This window comes from Phycodurus eques, chromosome 4, assembly GCF_024500275.1.
Source record: "Phycodurus eques isolate BA_2022a chromosome 4, UOR_Pequ_1.1, whole genome shotgun sequence".
NCBI lineage: Eukaryota > Metazoa > Chordata > Actinopteri > Syngnathiformes > Syngnathidae > Phycodurus > Phycodurus eques.
In genome coordinates this window covers 19,377,648-19,394,335 of record NC_084528.1, presented here as the reverse complement: position 1 = coordinate 19,394,335, position 16,688 = coordinate 19,377,648, and the positions used below count along the sequence as shown (strand labels likewise).

General features: G+C 39.9%; 2 protein-coding genes across 2 annotated transcripts; both read right to left on the bottom strand.

Annotated features, from left to right (window-relative positions):
• Nucleotides 1–102: 102 nt before the first annotated feature.
• LOC133402082 (glutathione S-transferase kappa 1-like) lies at nucleotides 103–6,325 on the bottom strand. Its single transcript, XM_061675663.1, has 7 exons — nucleotides 5,981–6,325; nucleotides 5,811–5,892; nucleotides 3,651–3,779; nucleotides 1,885–2,030; nucleotides 1,681–1,797; nucleotides 1,507–1,600; nucleotides 103–358 (listed from the first exon to the last, which is right to left on the bottom strand). Exons 1-7 carry the CDS (start codon nucleotides 6,047–6,049, stop codon nucleotides 300–302), a joined length of 696 nt encoding a protein of 231 aa, XP_061531647.1. The 5' UTR covers nucleotides 6,050–6,325; the 3' UTR covers nucleotides 103–299.
• Nucleotides 6,326–7,324: 999 nt separating this feature from the next.
• On the bottom strand, nucleotides 7,325–16,183 carry rap1gapl (RAP1 GTPase activating protein-like). The gene is made up of 18 exons (XM_061675661.1): nucleotides 16,113–16,183; nucleotides 15,978–16,004; nucleotides 15,733–15,859; nucleotides 15,611–15,658; nucleotides 15,323–15,520; nucleotides 14,049–14,146; nucleotides 13,878–13,956; nucleotides 13,650–13,703; nucleotides 13,487–13,570; nucleotides 12,350–12,450; nucleotides 12,147–12,276; nucleotides 11,599–11,766; nucleotides 10,093–10,164; nucleotides 9,767–9,853; nucleotides 9,516–9,671; nucleotides 9,358–9,441; nucleotides 7,648–7,667; nucleotides 7,325–7,556 (listed from the first exon to the last, which is right to left on the bottom strand). The coding sequence occupies exons 1-18, from the start codon at nucleotides 16,181–16,183 to the stop codon at nucleotides 7,499–7,501; spliced, it is 1,662 nt and encodes a 553-aa protein (XP_061531645.1). The 3' UTR covers nucleotides 7,325–7,498.
• Between the last annotated feature and the right edge of the window lie 505 nt (nucleotides 16,184–16,688).

Sequence of the window (16,688 nt, the reverse complement as noted above, 5' to 3'; positions counted from 1 at the left end):
TGGAACCCGTAGGACAAGCTCCACACTCTCAGGAGGATTGAGTCAGCAATAAGCCTCGTCTTCGCACTCCTCAAACAAAAAACAAGTGACCTTTGCCTCTGTATGAGCACTTATTTATTCCAATGGCAGTATAGACTACGTAGCGTTTGTTTGTCATACACAGCGTCAAAAAGTGGTTATGAGAGCTCGAGAGGCACAGCGCATGAATGTTAGTTCTCAGAAAAGGCGAAGATATGATATGATGAGAGTGAATACATTAATGAGTGAATAGACATTAGGGTTTAAAGGCAGCTTTCGTCTCACAAGTTGGCCGATAACCTTGCAAGATGACCAGGCTGAGGTCCGAGCCACTTTTCACCTAAAAAAAAAACAAAAAAACAATCAGCATTGTAATTCATAAATAAATGTCCAGTATATACATATGGTTCACATCCCCCACTATATCACAGTGGTTGTATTTTTAAGATTACAGTACATTGGTTTCTTGACATACGAGTGCCTTGACGTTTTTGTATTTTGTCTTGCGATAAAAGCAAAAACTGAGATGCGAGTGTGCTTCAGATTCAAATCGCTAGATGGCGGCAGCAAAGGTCACAACATCCGGCCATCAATGCACATTGGTATCAGCTGTTGACAGTAACGCATTATTAAGCTGGTTTGCCAACCGCTAAGTGACACCAAAAGAAGAACAACAAAGAAGGACAATACATTAGGTACAGATGTGGCTTGTGCTCACATTTTCCATTTACTGGTTATGTGGCGGGCAAATGTTATCACCATGTATTTTTATACAGTACAATACTCGAGTGAAAGATTTATGGTTAAAAAAAAGCAGTTTTTTGAGGGGCTGGAATAGATTAATTGCAATTCTATTCATCTTAATGGTAAAGATTATTTGCAATAAGTGTTTTGAGATACAAGCATGGTCACTGAACAAAGTAAACTCGTGTCTCAAGGCACCGCTGTACTTACTGCAATGCTTTTGGAAGTGGGAAAGGAGAGCCATAGTCACCAATGCAATTTTCAGCAATTTATTGAACGGTACACGAACAGTAAAACACATTCAGCACACTCATGCAGAAGCTGCTGTCAGCCACAATTCTCACAAGACATTCACAAGCAGACTCGCCGACGTCACAGGCCAACCCACCAGGGCACGCCTCTCAAAGGCTTGTATTTCCTATACATTTTAAGATTTAGATATTTTTTGTGTTCATATACGTTTAGAATGTTTAAAAAGTTTGTTTAAAAGTTTACACGTTTTTAAACCACAATGGGGGTAAAACCTTGGATTTATTAAATTATAGTCTCTATATCGCGGATTTTCCACATAATGCAGGTGGGTCTAGAACGTATCCTCCACAATAAACGGGTTCACTGTATACAGGTTATGAAAAGCCAGAAAAAAAAATACTTTGCTGTCAAAACCTTGAAATAATTATGTCTACTGTAAACTATAATAAACTAGACATTAACAAACAATGAATACAACAGAAGCTTTCTTACCAAGACAATGGGCCATAATCTCAAATCTGTCGGAGCCAAAAAACATCTCAGCTTTCCCGTTGATGTGACACACCATCAGGGGGAAGCCAAACGCCTGCCAAGAGTACAGTGAAAAAAAAACATTTTAAGACAAGTTAGGTTCTGTTGTGAGAGAGGAACTGAAGAAGAACCAACCCCATAATCCAGTGCGTCCTGTGTGCTGCTCTTCAGCTTGTCTTTGATTTCCTGCGTGGTGCACAGCTTCTGCAACTCTTCAATCTCACTCCTGCTCAAGCCAGCTTTCTGCGCTGCCTGAGGACAAGAACCAGCAATAATATCCAAGCTTCTTTTTGGTGGGGACAAAATTATCAAAGGCAAGCACTCTGGATGGGCTGCTACCTCAGCCAGTGATGCAGGCTCAGTGATGTCTTTGTCTTCACACCAGATTCTTCTCCAGAGCTCTCTGGACACCTTCTCCACCTGTTGGTCTCCGCCTATCTCCTTCTCCTGCACTGCTTTCACAAAGCGCATTGCATTCAAGGAGCCTAAAAGAACAGGGGTATAAAACTCATTTTTGTCATGAGCCACATTCTAGCTGCGGTTTCCCTCAGACGGCCGGTATGACTGTGAAAACATAATTATTTGATTGTCTTGTATTGCTTATTACATTGTCTTGTTATATTATTACATATACACAACAAACTGATAGAACTACTTTTGAAATCAGAAGTCAATAATAATAGTTTGTTTAGCTATTGTTACTGTAAAAAGGGCTTTGGTAACAAAAAATGCCATCCATCCTGTTTCCGTCCCACTTACCCTCACTAGGGTCGCAGGCGTGCTGGAGCCTAAACCAGCTACAGTATCTTCAGGCAAGAGGCGGGGTACACCCTGAACTGGTCGCCAGCCAATCACAGGGCACATAAACAAACAACCATTCCCACCTATGGGCAATTTAGAGTCTTTGATTAACTTACCATGCATGTTTTTGGGATGTGGGAGGAAACCGGAGTACCCGGAGAAAACCCACGCAGGCACAGGGAGAACATGCAAACTCCACACATGGCCTGCTTTTAAGGTCATCCAACTGCATTTCAATCGGACTCAAGTCTGGAGTTTGACTCGGCCACTCTAAACCCTTCATTTTGCTTTTTAACCCATTCAGAAGTTGACTTGCTGGTGTGTTTTGGATCGCTATTCTGCTGCAGAACCCAAGTGCGCTTCAGCTTGAGGTCACAAAAAAACTGATGGCTGAATATTCTCCTTCAGGATTGTCTGTTAAAGTGCAGAATTTATGGTTCAATGAATCACAGCAGGCTGTCTAGGTCCTGAAGGAGATAAGCAGCCGAAGACCATCACACCATCACCACCATGTTTGACTGTTGGTATAGTATTCTTTTTCTGAAATGTTGTGGTACATTTACACCAGATGTAACAGACAGACACCTTCCAAAAAGCTCAACCGTCGTCTCCCAAAAGCCTTGGGAATCATTCAGATGTTTTTTTTTTTTTTTTTTGCAAAAGTAAGACGAACCATGATGTTCTTTTTGGTCAGCAGTGGTTTTCACCTTGGAACTCTGCCATGGGTGCCATTGCTGCCCAGTCTCTTCCTTATTGTTGTGTCATGAACACCGACCTCAACTGAGGCAATGGAGGCCTGCAGTTCTTTGTTGTCCTGAGTTCCTTTGTGGCCTCCTGGATGAGTCATTGCGGTTCTCTTGGGGTAATTACTTTTTCACACAGGGCCAGGTAACCTGGAATACTTTTTTTTTTTTCCTTAATAAATGGAATCACCATTTAAAAACAGCATTTTATGTTCACTTGGGTTATAATTGTCTGATATTTATAATTGTTTGATTATCTTAAAAAAAGTGGAGAAACTATGCAAAAATATAAGAATTTGGGGGGGCCAATAAATTTTCATGGCACTGTATACACACACGCGCGCACACACACACACACACACACACATAGTAGTAATACTCTTGCCCAAAGTTAGCTGGGATTGGCTCCCTTTAACAAATATAAGCACGATAGAAAATGGATGAATCTCCTGTGTGTGATTTAAAATTCAAGGGCAACTTAAGCTGCACCATGCAAACTACTTAAGACATGCATTTTGCACAGTTTACATGCGCACTACTGCTGCTTGGTGTACAGTATACCTTTCCTGAACATGGCTTCGGCAGGGTCTGAAGGGAAGTGTAATGGGATGTTGAAATAGTCGGCCAGGTGACACAGATCCTTGGCCATCCACATGAATTTATTCGGAACCAGTCCAGGGGGCTTGTTGCCTGTCATGGTGACACATACACTGAATGTCACTGGTGAGAATCAACTGTGTACAAATACTTTACAGTGCTTATGTAGATTTTTCAGGTTTCTGTACTTTGACTTGAGTATTTTTCTGATGATTATTTACTTTAACCTCAACATCTTCATTTCCTTTTCAGCGCCACTGTCGCTAATCCGTACATCATGGCTGGCCTCACCACTGTTTTATCAACTTTGCCCTTCGTCCTAGCAAAGACTCTTCTGTCACATGACACACCTAACACCTTCCTCCACCTGTTCCAACCTGCTTGGTCCAGTTTCTTCACTTCCTAACCACACTCACAATTGTTCTGGTCTCCACCCTTGCTATCTCTTCTCCCTGTAGCCTCACTCTTCCTCCTCCACCCCTCTCATTCATACATATATATTGTCTTACTTCGGCTAATCTTAATTCCTCTCCTTTCCAGTGCATGCCTCCACCTTTCTAACTCTTCCTCCACCTGCTCCCTGCTTTCACTTCAGATCACAATGTCATTTGCGAACATCATGGTCCACGGGGATTCCAGTCTAACCTTATGTGTCAGCCTATCCATGACCACTGCACATAGGAAGGGGCTCAGGGCTGGTCCCTGATACAGTCCCACCACCACCATAAACTCCTCTGTCACACCTAGAGCTAACCTCAACCACTGTTCTGCTGCCCTCATACAGTATATGTTCTGTACTATTCTAACATACTTCTCTGCCACTCCAGACCGCCGCATGCAGTCCCACAGTTTCTCTCTGGTTACTCTGTCACAAGCTTTCTCTAGATCAGGAAGTGTCAAACTCATTTTTGTCACAGGCCACATCGTAGTTATGACTCAGTTCTGTCCTGAGTCTAGCCTCCACTACTCTTTCCCATATCTTCATTGTGTGGCTCATCAACTTTAATCCTCTATAGTTCCCACAGCTCTGCAAATCACTCTTAGTCTTAAAAATGGGTAACAGCACACTTTTCCTCCATTCCTCAGGCATCTTCGCAGCTGCTAGAATTTTGTTGAACAACCTGGTCAAAAACTCCACAGCCACCTCTCCTAGATGCTTCAATAGCTCCACGGGTATGTCATCACAACCAACTGCCTTTCTATTTTTCATCCTCTTTAGTGCCTTTCTAACTTCCCCCTTACGAATCCCTGCTGCTTCCTCGTCCACCACACTCTTCTACTCTTCCTTCTATTTCATTTTTCTCATTTCTCGCAAAGTATTCTTTCCATGTACCCAGCACACTACTGCCACCCAGGCAACACATTTCCATCTCTATCCTTAATCACCCTAACCTGCTGTACATCCTTCCCATCAGTATACCTCATTTTGGCTAATCTTTACATATCTTTTTCTCCTTCTTTCGTGTCCAACCTGGCAACCATGTCCTCATATGCCTCTTATTTGGCCTTTGCCACCTCTACCTTCGCCCTATGCTGCACCTCCATGTATTCCTTTCTCCTCTCCTCAGTGTCCCATTTCTTTGCCAACTTCTTTCCTCGTATGATTTCCTGTGATTTTAGGTTCCACCATTATCTGTCCGTCTCCCCTTTCCTACCAGAGGATTCACCAAGTACTCTCCTGCCCGTCTCTTTGATCACCTTGGCTGTTCTGATGCTCAGAACTAGACAACCCTCTGCATTTACCCGGGCTTGGGACCTGCCTACAGTTTGCACTGGCTTGTCCCTCCCATAGGGCTGCATTTCTCAATCTTTATTACCCAATTTATTTATTTATTTACTTACTGTGCATTTAATTCTACTGTGGATATAATTATTTTATTTAGATCTTTACCTATACTGGTTTGCTTGGAGTAGGTGGTGACTGTTTGATTGTTTGTCTGTTTGGTTCCATTTTTACCATTGAAAGAATATGTGAAATAATAATAAACAATAAACATACTGTTGAAGAAAAAGTACACACATTTAATTAGTACTTCTACTTTCATCAGTTTTTTCTACACAAGTATCTGTACATGTGAATACTTTTGCCACCTCTGCTGAGGGTTATTAAAGTAACAACCTTACCAGAACCTTGCATGACGCCACCCAGAAACGCAGGTTTCAGCTTGAGCTCAATGTTCCACACGCTTCTGTAGCGACACATGACCTGTAAACGAATCGCTTTAGGACCGCTTTGACATGGACACCAGCTTGTAATAGTATCACATTTAAAATAAAATGCACAATAGACAAACCTCAAAGGCCAGCCAGGAGTACGGAGACACCACATCGTAGAACAACTCGATCACTTTCCTGGAGGTCATCTTTTTTCGACTCGCTCAAAAAAAAAAAAAAAAAAAAAAAAAAAAATCAAATCAAATGGTCCATAAAACCTTCACGCTGTGCACAGTGTGACAAAGTTCAACACGCCCACAAGCAATGTTGATCGGTCTCATGTAAAAACGTCTCTTAGGTCACTTTGGCGCAGGTATTACAGTGTCAAAACACGTCGAATTCAATTCCGCTTCGAATTAAGGTAAAATTCACGATGGTTTGATGACACTATCAAGCTGTTTATGTCAAATTATTAATTGGTTAAATTCTACTTCTACTGTAAATATACGTGGCTCGAAGGCATAAGGTTATGTACTGCCACCTATGTTCATGGGGTGCAATAGCATGCTGAAGACCTAAACAAATGTTACACGTTACAATCGATATTTTCTTTGAAATAACTGTATAAAAATCACACGACTCAACACTGGATTTATTTCGTAATTGTTTTTGAACTGTTACAATTAAGTGTAAATAAAACAGATTTCGTTTATCCAACAAACAACAATAAGTTTAATTATATTATTGGCACATGGGTCATATTGATGCCTCTTTTTCCAATAGACTTTAAATAAAATGCTTATTATGAAAACATTTGATCATCCATCTTGGTCTTCCTTCTAACATGAATACAAAATACTGCCTTTAAAATGTATTTATTTTCTTTTTAGTAGTAATTCACTTGCCCAGCCACTATAAATCAGGGGTCACCAACATGGTGCACGCGGGCACAAGGTAGGCCCCAGTGACCACATGAGCAGCCCACGGCCCACCTACCAGTGAGCTGCAGCTAACTTTTTTCTTGTTGCTATTCTTTTTATAATCACACTTGCATTTTATATAAGCCCATTTCCGAAAGTTCAAAAAACAACAACAAGAACAAAGTGAAAACGTTTTTTTGAATGTTTTTTCTTACTTGGACACTTTTTTTTCTTACAGGACAATTCACATTATTTAACATATTTTGAAGTACACAATTCCTTCATAAAGCTTACTTTTAGATTCCTGTGGAGTGCAACAACACATCCCAAGCTTTGTCATTGGTGGTTGACCTAAATCTTATACATATGAGATATTCCAGTATCACATTATTATAAGATAGTACATGCTATAAAAATGAATTGATGGATTTATTAAGTAAAGCAGTCTTTTTTCTTAATCTGCTGAATTTCTGATGTGCTTGTCTCCTCAGGCCTTACGTAAAAGCACTTTCTTCATACATCTGTAATGACACACGTTTCCTTAAACATTTGCAGGCCTTTTATTTAGTATACATGTCACTAAAATATGATTTGGATTATCTTAAATCACAGATATGACTGCTAGTGCAGTATGATAATCGCATGAGCAGCAATGCTAACTTTACTGTCTATTTACAGGAGTCATTCACACAGATAATGAGGTCAACATAAAAGGAAAATCTGCAAGGTGGCGTTCTTCTACGTCTCCTCTTGAGGACTTGTAGGATCTTTGACTTCAGCTGGTGCCAAGCAGTCGCTGGAATCATAAACATTTCATTGTGGTAATATTATTGTATTTATTTTTAATTAAAATTCATTTAATTTTAATTCATGAGGATGAGTCTCACCTCTCTGCATCTTTGTCTGTCTATAAAAGAGGTTTGAAAACAATATCTTAATAAGCTTTACTTTGAAATGACAATGTTTATTTAGTTTGTTAGTACTGCTTTACTCAAAAACTGGATTAACTCGGATCTTGAATTACCCCACTTTTGATCATTAAAGGATTGTTTTAGCATTATTTTACATTTTATGCAAAAACAAATTTCCGCAAAACTTCGTTGTTGTACAAAACCACTTCACTGATTTCCATATGACTTTGCACAAACTATTTTACTATTATTAAGATTTATACAAATTGTACATATCCAATTTCCACGAAACAGGATTACTCAAAGAGGTTAGAGCTATTTAATGTTTTTGATGGTGAGTATGATGTCAGAATATTTCTTAGGTTGTGCTACATGGGTGCTATTGGTATGTAGCAAGAATGTTTATGCAAAAAAACAAACAAACAAACAAACAAAGTCACTTTACTCTCAAAGACTATGCAAAAATATTCAAATAATTTCCATCCATCCATTTTCTGAGCCGCTTCTCCTCACAAGGGTCGCGGGCGTGCTGGAGCCTATCCCAGCTATCATCGGGCAGGAGGTGGGGTACACCCTGAACTGGTTGCCAGCCAATCGCAGGGCACACATAAACAAACAACCATTCGCACTCACATTCACACCTACGGGCAATTTAGAACATCAATTAACCTACCCTGCATGTTTTTGGGATGTGGGAGGAAACCGGAGTGGCCGGAGAAAACCCACGCAGGCACGGGGAGAACATACGAACTTCACACAGGGATTTGAACCCCAGTCCTCAGAACTGTGAGGCAGACGCTCTAACCAGTCGTTCACCATGCCGCCTCAAATAATTTCCTCAACACATAATTGCATATAAACAATAATATTTGGAATTGGCAAGATTATGCAGAAAGAAATTAAACCCCTGCATATTTTTTTTTTTTTTTCCAAGAACCTACAGTATACTCCGTCATTCACTGAAAAACACACCTATTCACTGTTTTTATGCTCTGGCCAAAGCTATGTCCAATATAAAAATATTGTTTTGGTGCTGTCTGGCAGCAATTTTGGTGCCAAGCAACTGTTGAACTGAGTGCCGGATTGCCATTTCTTTGAGCATTGCCACCATCTTGTGACATCTATAGGCAATTACAAGGCCTTTTGTGTGGGTGTCAGTTACACGAAATTTGGGTGGGGTCAACTGTGTAGATCACAGGCCTGGAGGCCAGATCCGGTGAACCACGTGATTTTTTTGTGGCTCACTAAAGTAAATAAAGAGTGTCTACTTCATGTTTCTTGCTAAATGGATTTGTTCTTATAGTTTTGGCAGGAAATCTGTAACAAAATTTTAATTTTTCTTCACTTTTTACAAATATTACAAGCATCTTTTCTCTCCACCAAATCCCTTAACATAATCTGTACAATAGTTGTTTACTTAAATATGTGTTTGAATTCTGATTTCAAATCCAATTGGTTGTTAAAAATGTGTATACTAAGGTCAAACATTTAGCACCAAGGACGGCCTCAAATTACTTCGCTCTCCAAGTACCACTATTATTGATTTATATGATTTTTCACAGTCATAATGGCAAAACCATCAATAAGATGTGGCCCACAATGAAAATGAGTTTGATACCCCTAGATCTATTGCAGAAAATATTTAAGTGTTTTCAGTCAGACACTCCTGATCCTGTCAAATTTTACCTTCGGTTTCTGTGGGGAGATGCCACTGATTTTCCTGGGCACTCCGAGGGTCTCGAAGGAATGACTCCGCACTCTGATAGCCCGCTGAGAAAAAAAAAATGGGCAAGATATGGCTGCATGTGACATTGAACAAAATAATAAGAATTGTGCAAGCTGACCTTAAAATTCTCAATGAATCCCCCACTGCTTTCGGACGCCCCTCTGACATTTTCAGTGGTGGGGAGAGAGGAGGCTGATGGATCTCCCAGCATGCAGTGCGAACGAGTGGAGAGTTCTGCCTGCAGACTCTCCAGAAGTGATGAACGAGTGCGCAGCTTTTTTAATTTAATTTAATTTTTTAAGGGAGAGGAGAAAAAACAAGATTAAAACCAAATGGACCTTGTGTAGTAGAGGTGTGATGAGCATCTACCTCCAGTCTGCTGAACTGCTCAGCTTTATAGCAGGAAATCTCCGCATTGATGAGCTTGGTCAGGAGGAATTCTCTCAGTAGGGAGTGCTTAAGACAGAACAGAGGTATGCTGGACATATAAGCATCTTAGTATGTGCAGGATTTCACAGATTGGCCACCCATGAAACTGCAATTTGAGTTATTCTACAATGTTATGATTTCTAGTTGTAGGTTTTATTAACATTTCATTAACATGCAGATGATTCTACAGTAAAGTATTCTTAACTGCCTTTCAAGATACAACTTAAAAGGCAGGGGGGAAAAATAATAGTTTTATGGGTTCTTACATCTGTGAAGACTGGAGGATCTGGAAGGATGGGACCAAATGGAGGAACATCTTCTCTGGCTGTGACAGATATCTGTGAAAAGGAGGAAGTGCTGAAAGACACTCATTGGCCAAAACATTCTGCACACTTGCACAATCTAATGATATCAATACAACAGTGACTCTCAAACTTTTTACGTTAAGTAGCACCACAAAAGATACTTAGCTCGCCAAGTCATCATCAGTCATCATTTCCATTATGCACAGCTTGAACATTAACATTGAGTTTATACTGTGTATAGGAAAATAAAAAAATACCTTTCATTCATACATTCAAAAGTTAAAAAAAATTGCATTAATATAGATAGGTAGAAAGATAATATTTATATAATAAAAATAGTTATGTATATATATATATATATATATATATATATATATATATATATATATATATATATATATATATATATATATATATATATATATATATATATATATATATATATATATATATATATATATATATATATATATATATATATATATATATATATATATATATATATATATATATATATATATATATATATATATATAGGCGCGACACGGTGGCCGACTGGTTAGAGCGTCAGCCTCACAGTTCTGAGGACCCGGGTTCAATCCCAGACTGTGTGGAGTTTGCATGTTCTCCCCGTGCCTGCGTGGGTTTTCTCCGGTTTCCTCCCACATCCCAAAAACATGCATAAATTGGAGACTCTAAATTGCCCGTAGGTGTGTCTGTGAGTGCGAATGGTTGTCTGTTTGTATGTGCCCTGCGATTGGCTGGCAACCAGTTCAGGGTGTACCCCGCCTCCTGCCCGATGACAGCTGGGATAGGCTCCAGCACGCCCGCGACCCTAGTGAGGATAAGCGGCTCAGAAAATGGATGGATGGATATATATATATTCTTTTTTTAAACAAATAGTTAAACATTAAATGAAATGTATTGTACTTAAAAGTTAAATACAACTGAACTTTACTTCAAAATGTATTGTACTTGCAAAGTATAAATTGTATTGGCATGGAAGCACACGGTGAAGTTTGTGAATTTTTAATAATAAATAAACATGTTTGTCCATCAAAACATTCATTCATCCATCCATTTTGTGTTCCACGTCCTCAGTGAGCTGGAGCGTATTCCAGCTGACTTTGGGCGAGAGGCGGGGTACAGCCTGGAATGGTCACCAGCCAATCGCAGCGCATTTATAGATAAACAACCATTCACACTCACATTCTCACTTATTGACAATTAAGGGCACAGGTGTCAAACTCAATGACTGGAGAGAACATGCAAAATCCACATAGAAAGACCACAGCCGAGATTTGAACCCCAAACTGTGAGGCAGACGTGGTAACCACTAGAACACTGCGGCAGATTTTTGGATACATCTTGTGTATTACATCTCATTAGATTGTGCATGTGTACTTACTGCATTGTACACTGGGTATATTAGAAAAGAGACAAACACTAGAACTGTTTAACAGCCACCTGATATGCAGCTTGGCCCGTGTCGTCTGTCTTCCCGCTCGGAACCCTCCGGACCACGATGAAACAGTGCAGGAAGTGCGACTTAATGACATCTGCTAAGAAAGGAGTCAGACCCTCTTGGAAGACCAGCGCTACAATGTCATTACCAATGTGTCGCTTTCTTTGCAGCTGTGGGATGAGGAGGCGCCACTTTTCAGCATTTGCAAACGTACTCAAGTAGAAGTGTAGATACTTATGCAAAAAAAAATACTGGTCATGATAGAAGTCTAAATTCACCTCCTTTACTCAAGTGGACTTAAACTATTTTAGTCGTGTCTTTTTTACATTGTGTCTTTATCAGTAGTGGTTTGAAAAAAGTAATATTTCGACAAAGTAAGAAATCGCAAGTACAGATATCGGTTTTCAAATGTAGGGAGGAAAAGTAAAACGTTATCAGAAAAAGAAATATTCCTGTAAAGTACAGGTACATGAAAAATCTACTTAAGTACAGTCGTTACTTGCCACAAACACTTGTGGTTTGAGAAGAAATGAGGTGTAGAGTAGCTGACCTGCTGTGGGTCGCCCTCTGTAAAGGGCAGTTTGGTCACCACATGGAACATGACTTCTCTGCCGTGAAAGGAAGCGAAGACCGCCTCGCTTCCTGTCTGGCCGTGACACACATCCAGACCTCCTCTGAATCTGAGAAAAGGAAAATCAGATGAGATGTAGCACGGTGTGTGCCCTTTAACCAATCAAATGCTAATTCGATTACCCAGTGAAGCCTTGGAGTTGAACCGTGTCTCCCAAAATAGACAGGAACTCTGTAAACGCCTCGCTTTCCTCATCGTTACCGAGTATGTCCTCCTCAGTCAACTGAAGAAAGATTTAAGTGTGTTTCAGAGGTTCTATATCTCTAAATTACAATGTACCTGAGGTTGTAGATTGATTATTGAACCAATAAAGTCACACTAAAATAAACACAGTTCGACAAGCCTTAAAGAATAAACGCTAGATGTATGTATTTTGCCTTTTTTTTTTTTTTTGGCTTCTTTGAGGAATATATAGCGGTAGTCAAGTGAATTAAGCAAACTCAAACTCAAAGCAGTAAGACTCTAGTTTGTGCGTGAATGTTGATTTTTTAATTCTTTGTATACTGTACAAATACGGAGAACCCTCGTTATTCGCTGCACATAGGGACCGAGTCCTGCTGCAAAAAAAATAAATCTGAGAGTAATTGACACCCCCAAAAGGTGTTATTATTGTTGTTGTTATTAAAACTATCAAACGTTTCCTTCTTCATGTTGACACTGGATGTGCGAAACTGACAACAGCAACAGCCAGACACTCTTGCCAGTTGTAGTTACACTGCTGTCAGTGGAGTATGCAGTAGAGATGGTGCGGAGAGGGATGCGAGTGACCTTTTTTTTTTTTTTATCACAAATATGTGAGTAACTATAGTAAATGTTAATTAATGTTCTTAACGTCTTATTAATTACAGTAAAACATTGAAACAATTAATTTAGATAATAATCCTCAAGAAAGATTTTAAGGACTATTGAGCTCAGGAAATAGGAGAATTGACACAAATTCACATTAGTTGATGACAAATATCCACCCATCCATTCTCAATACAGTTTATCCCGTTCAGGGTTGCGGGGTGCTGGAACGTATCCCAGATGGCTTTGCGCAAAAGGCGGACTATGACAAACATTATAATTCCAAATCTTATGTGGAGGTACATGTATGTGGAGGGCCCCATGATTAGCTTAGCCTTGAGCCCCCAAATGACTAACTACGCCCCTTATGCTGTTATACTGTACATGCACTCATCGAACAAGAGGTTCCATTAACAGTATATTTCTCACAATTTAATGAAATGCAGGACAGAAAACAACAATTCTGTTCCTACCTGATTCTCTTTTTGGTACAATACACCAAACTTGAAATTGTAAGACATTCTGTGTTCATCGAATGCACTTATTAGTACCGGCGCCTGGAGGATGGGAGAGAGGAAGTATAAGTTTAATCAAAATTAAGTCATTACTTTTGTTTTTCTGGTCATAAAGAATTACCTTGAGGTAGGTGACCGCTTCAAACTTTGAGACAGTCACTCTGTCGCACAGCATCTAGACGAAAATAAGGTAATTATTTTTCACTTGCCTGAGGCTCAGTCCTACACAAGCTCAATCTTTGGGATGTTTGAGGCCAAAACAGGATTTAAAGGGTCATATGTATTTTTCGTTTTCAATTGTACTTCTTCTGCTAACATTGGCAACTAATTTTAATGAAAAACAGTGTACCTTTGCCAGTTCGACAGCCGATGGAATGCTGTGAAAAAGTGACAGGGAGAAAACTCTATGTCGAGAGCACTCTTTCATTCTGTGAGAGAAGACACACAATGTTGCGCATTGTTAAGCGCTTGTATGGGTAAAGATAAGCCTCTCCAATGTAAAACATGATCATCATTTCACCTTAGTATGACTCGCATCCTATTCTCCTCTTCCTCCAAACACACAGACACAACCAGTGGCCCTAATGTTGGATCTATTGCTGTGAATGAATGGTGATACTGACAAGTACAAAAGGAGAATAAAATGAAACACGACAAACACAAAAGAGTGTTTAACTCAACGCTGATCTAGCCTGATTATTGAATCTGTAAATCAGTTCCTTTTTTCATAAAAAAAAAGAAAAGAAAAAGAAATTCCTCCATTAATTAATTTTCTTTATACCTGTGTTCTATATCCTCATTAGGGTCAGAGGTGAGCTGGAGTTGGACCCTAAACCCACGCAGGCATGGGGAGAACATGCACACTCCACACAGGAAAGTCGAATGATGTAGATGAGGGTATACAGTCGGTATAAAAAAACGTCTACACACCCCTGTTCAAATCCAGGTTTTTGCGACATGAAAAAATGAGACCAAGATAAATCATTTCAAATATTTTTCCACCATTAATGTGGCCTAAAACCTGTACAACTCAATTTAAAAAAAATAGAGAGTGAAAGCAAAAATAAACAACTGAGATAATGTAAGAAAATCTCCAAAACACATGGGGAAAAAAGTGTTATGGTCTGCCAAAACCAAAGGGTTTTTTTTCACTTTTAGCCCCATAATTCCAAAAGGTATTTGTAGCGCAAACACAGCATTGCTCATCACCAAAATAGAAACACATCCAGTGAAGCATGGTGGTGGCAGCATCATGCATTGGGACTGTTTTTCTTCAGCTGGAATCGGGGCCTCAGACAAGGTGGAGGGATGAACAGTTCTGAACAGTTCGAAATAGCAGTCAGTGTTAGCATAAAACCTTCAGGCTTCTGCTAGAATATATAAAAAAAAAAGATCAGGAAAAAGCCTACTAGAACATCTGAACTTTATTTGGGTTTAATCAAAGACACTTTAAATGGTGGCAGGTGTGTGCTGACTCCCATTTAATTTCAATGTGAGTGGGTGGGGTGTGTAGACTTTTTAAAACCGCTGTAGGTAACTATAAGTCACAGACCATCTAAGATTCTTTGAGTTTAGGTCAAGTTGAGGGCAGACACAAGTAAAAATTTTATCCTTCTTACAGCTCCTTTCTTATCATGAAAAGTGTTGATTGCAAATTTATGATGGATTTGGGTAACATCATTTTGTATTGTACTCTCGAGATACTTTCATAAAAAGGAACAAAAATAAATCAGTAAACAAATAAGTTTCAAATGTTATTTTGAATAATAGTTCTGGAACATGAAGCAGACTCACCTGTGAGCGGAAAAAATCGTGGTAGATTTTGGCCTCGCCGTCCCTTTCCATGAGTTCGTAGCTGTCTGCTTGGAGGCCGTGATGGGAGGAGGTGGGACTGACATCTGCAAGCATTTCCACAGGCGGGTCTATCCAGTAGCCCCCCAGCTTCGAAGGGAGGATGATTGGCTGCTCTCCACCTATAGTCAAAAGCTGAGACTAAAGTAGACGATGATGAGGGCCCGTGTTGCTTGACTGGAGAAACAAATCAGCAGAAATATATATAGTATATATTTTTATTGGACTCACCTTAAGAGGCAGTGGGAATTCACATCGCTGCTCATCAAGTCTGCTACCCTGATGCACCAAAGAGGCACTGGTGACAAAAATAACCTTTAACTTGTTTCTCGTACCACATCCCAATAACGTACCTGGAGTTTTTCAATGATTTCAAACAGCTCGGTCTCCTTCTGGCTGTTGCTAGCGGAGAGGACCGGCTTGCTGTCATATACTGGGGGGTCCAAAATGTCCATTGTGTAGTCCTCTGTAGGTTCAGCTCTGCAGCAACAGTTGTATTCACACAAGCAAATTCCTCATTCAGCTCTTGAAAGTCTGCACTGTATTTGTTGAAAAGTCAGGTCAAAAGTGCTTCAATAAATGAGGAATAAAGCCTCACCCTGCCTCATCCCCGGATAGCTTCACGCTGTAAACAAGAAAGTGAGAAAAGCTCACACAGAAAGTGTTAATCGCAGCCAAAAAGCATGTTAATTATTCAGTGCAAATACAAATTTGAAACAGTGTGTTTACTCACCTTTCATAAGCCCCAAAAGTGAAACTTCTCTTTCTAGGGAAGAACGTGTTTTCGTTCTTTTCTTCCTCCATGGCAAGTATGTTTGTACTGTACATGCAAGTTTGCAGTATACAGTCAATTAGGGCTGGCAAAGGCTGAATTAATTCACTCAATAATTCTATCACTCCTCCTCCACGACCCCCTGCCTCCCATTCAGTTAAAGGTTCCCTTTCCTTCCTTCTGTGCTGCTGTCACTCATGCAGTATACAGCCGCTTGTGCATGGTGACGGGCAAGTGCAAGCAAAACACCACAGAAAATACTGTACAACTGGCTACATGCCAAATGCAGCTAAACACTTTCTGTGAGCTTCAAAACCGACTTGTGAATAAACGACATATGAGACATTTTCTGCCGGACCTGTTACCCTTTGAGAGTCACTAAAGACCATCAATTATTGACAGCACACAGTGAGGGTGAGGAGATAGACAGCAGGGGAGGGTGAAGTCGGTTTAAGAGCAGAGGGGCAGTGAGACAGCACCACCCAATGAGGAACACTTGATAGTTTTTCCGTGACGTCACACATCTGTGGACATGTC

Excerpts from the sequence above, each read along its gene's own strand:
- LOC133402082 (XM_061675663.1), bottom strand. The coding sequence starts at position 6,049 with ATGACCTCCAGGAAAGTGATCGAGTTGTTCTACGATGTGGTGTCTCCG. Across the intron at positions 3,780-5,810 it reads TGGCGTCATGCAAGGTTCTG|GCAACAAGCCCCCTGGACTG; the intron begins GTAAGGTTGTTA and ends TCACCATGACAG. Across the intron at positions 1,798-1,884 it reads AGCCTGCATCACTGGCTGAG|GCAGCGCAGAAAGCTGGCTT; the intron begins GTAGCAGCCCAT and ends TCTTGTCCTCAG.
- rap1gapl (XM_061675661.1), bottom strand. The coding sequence starts at position 16,183 with ATGGAGGAAGAAAAGAACGAAAACACGTTCTTCCCTAGAAAGAGAAGT. Across the intron at positions 14,147-15,322 it reads ACGATTTTTTCCGCTCACAG|TATCACCATTCATTCACAGC; the intron begins GTGAGTCTGCTT and ends TGTACTTGTCAG. Across the intron at positions 9,672-9,766 it reads AGCAGTTCAGCAGACTGGAG|CTGCGCACTCGTTCATCACT; the intron begins GTAGATGCTCAT and ends AAATTAAAAAAG.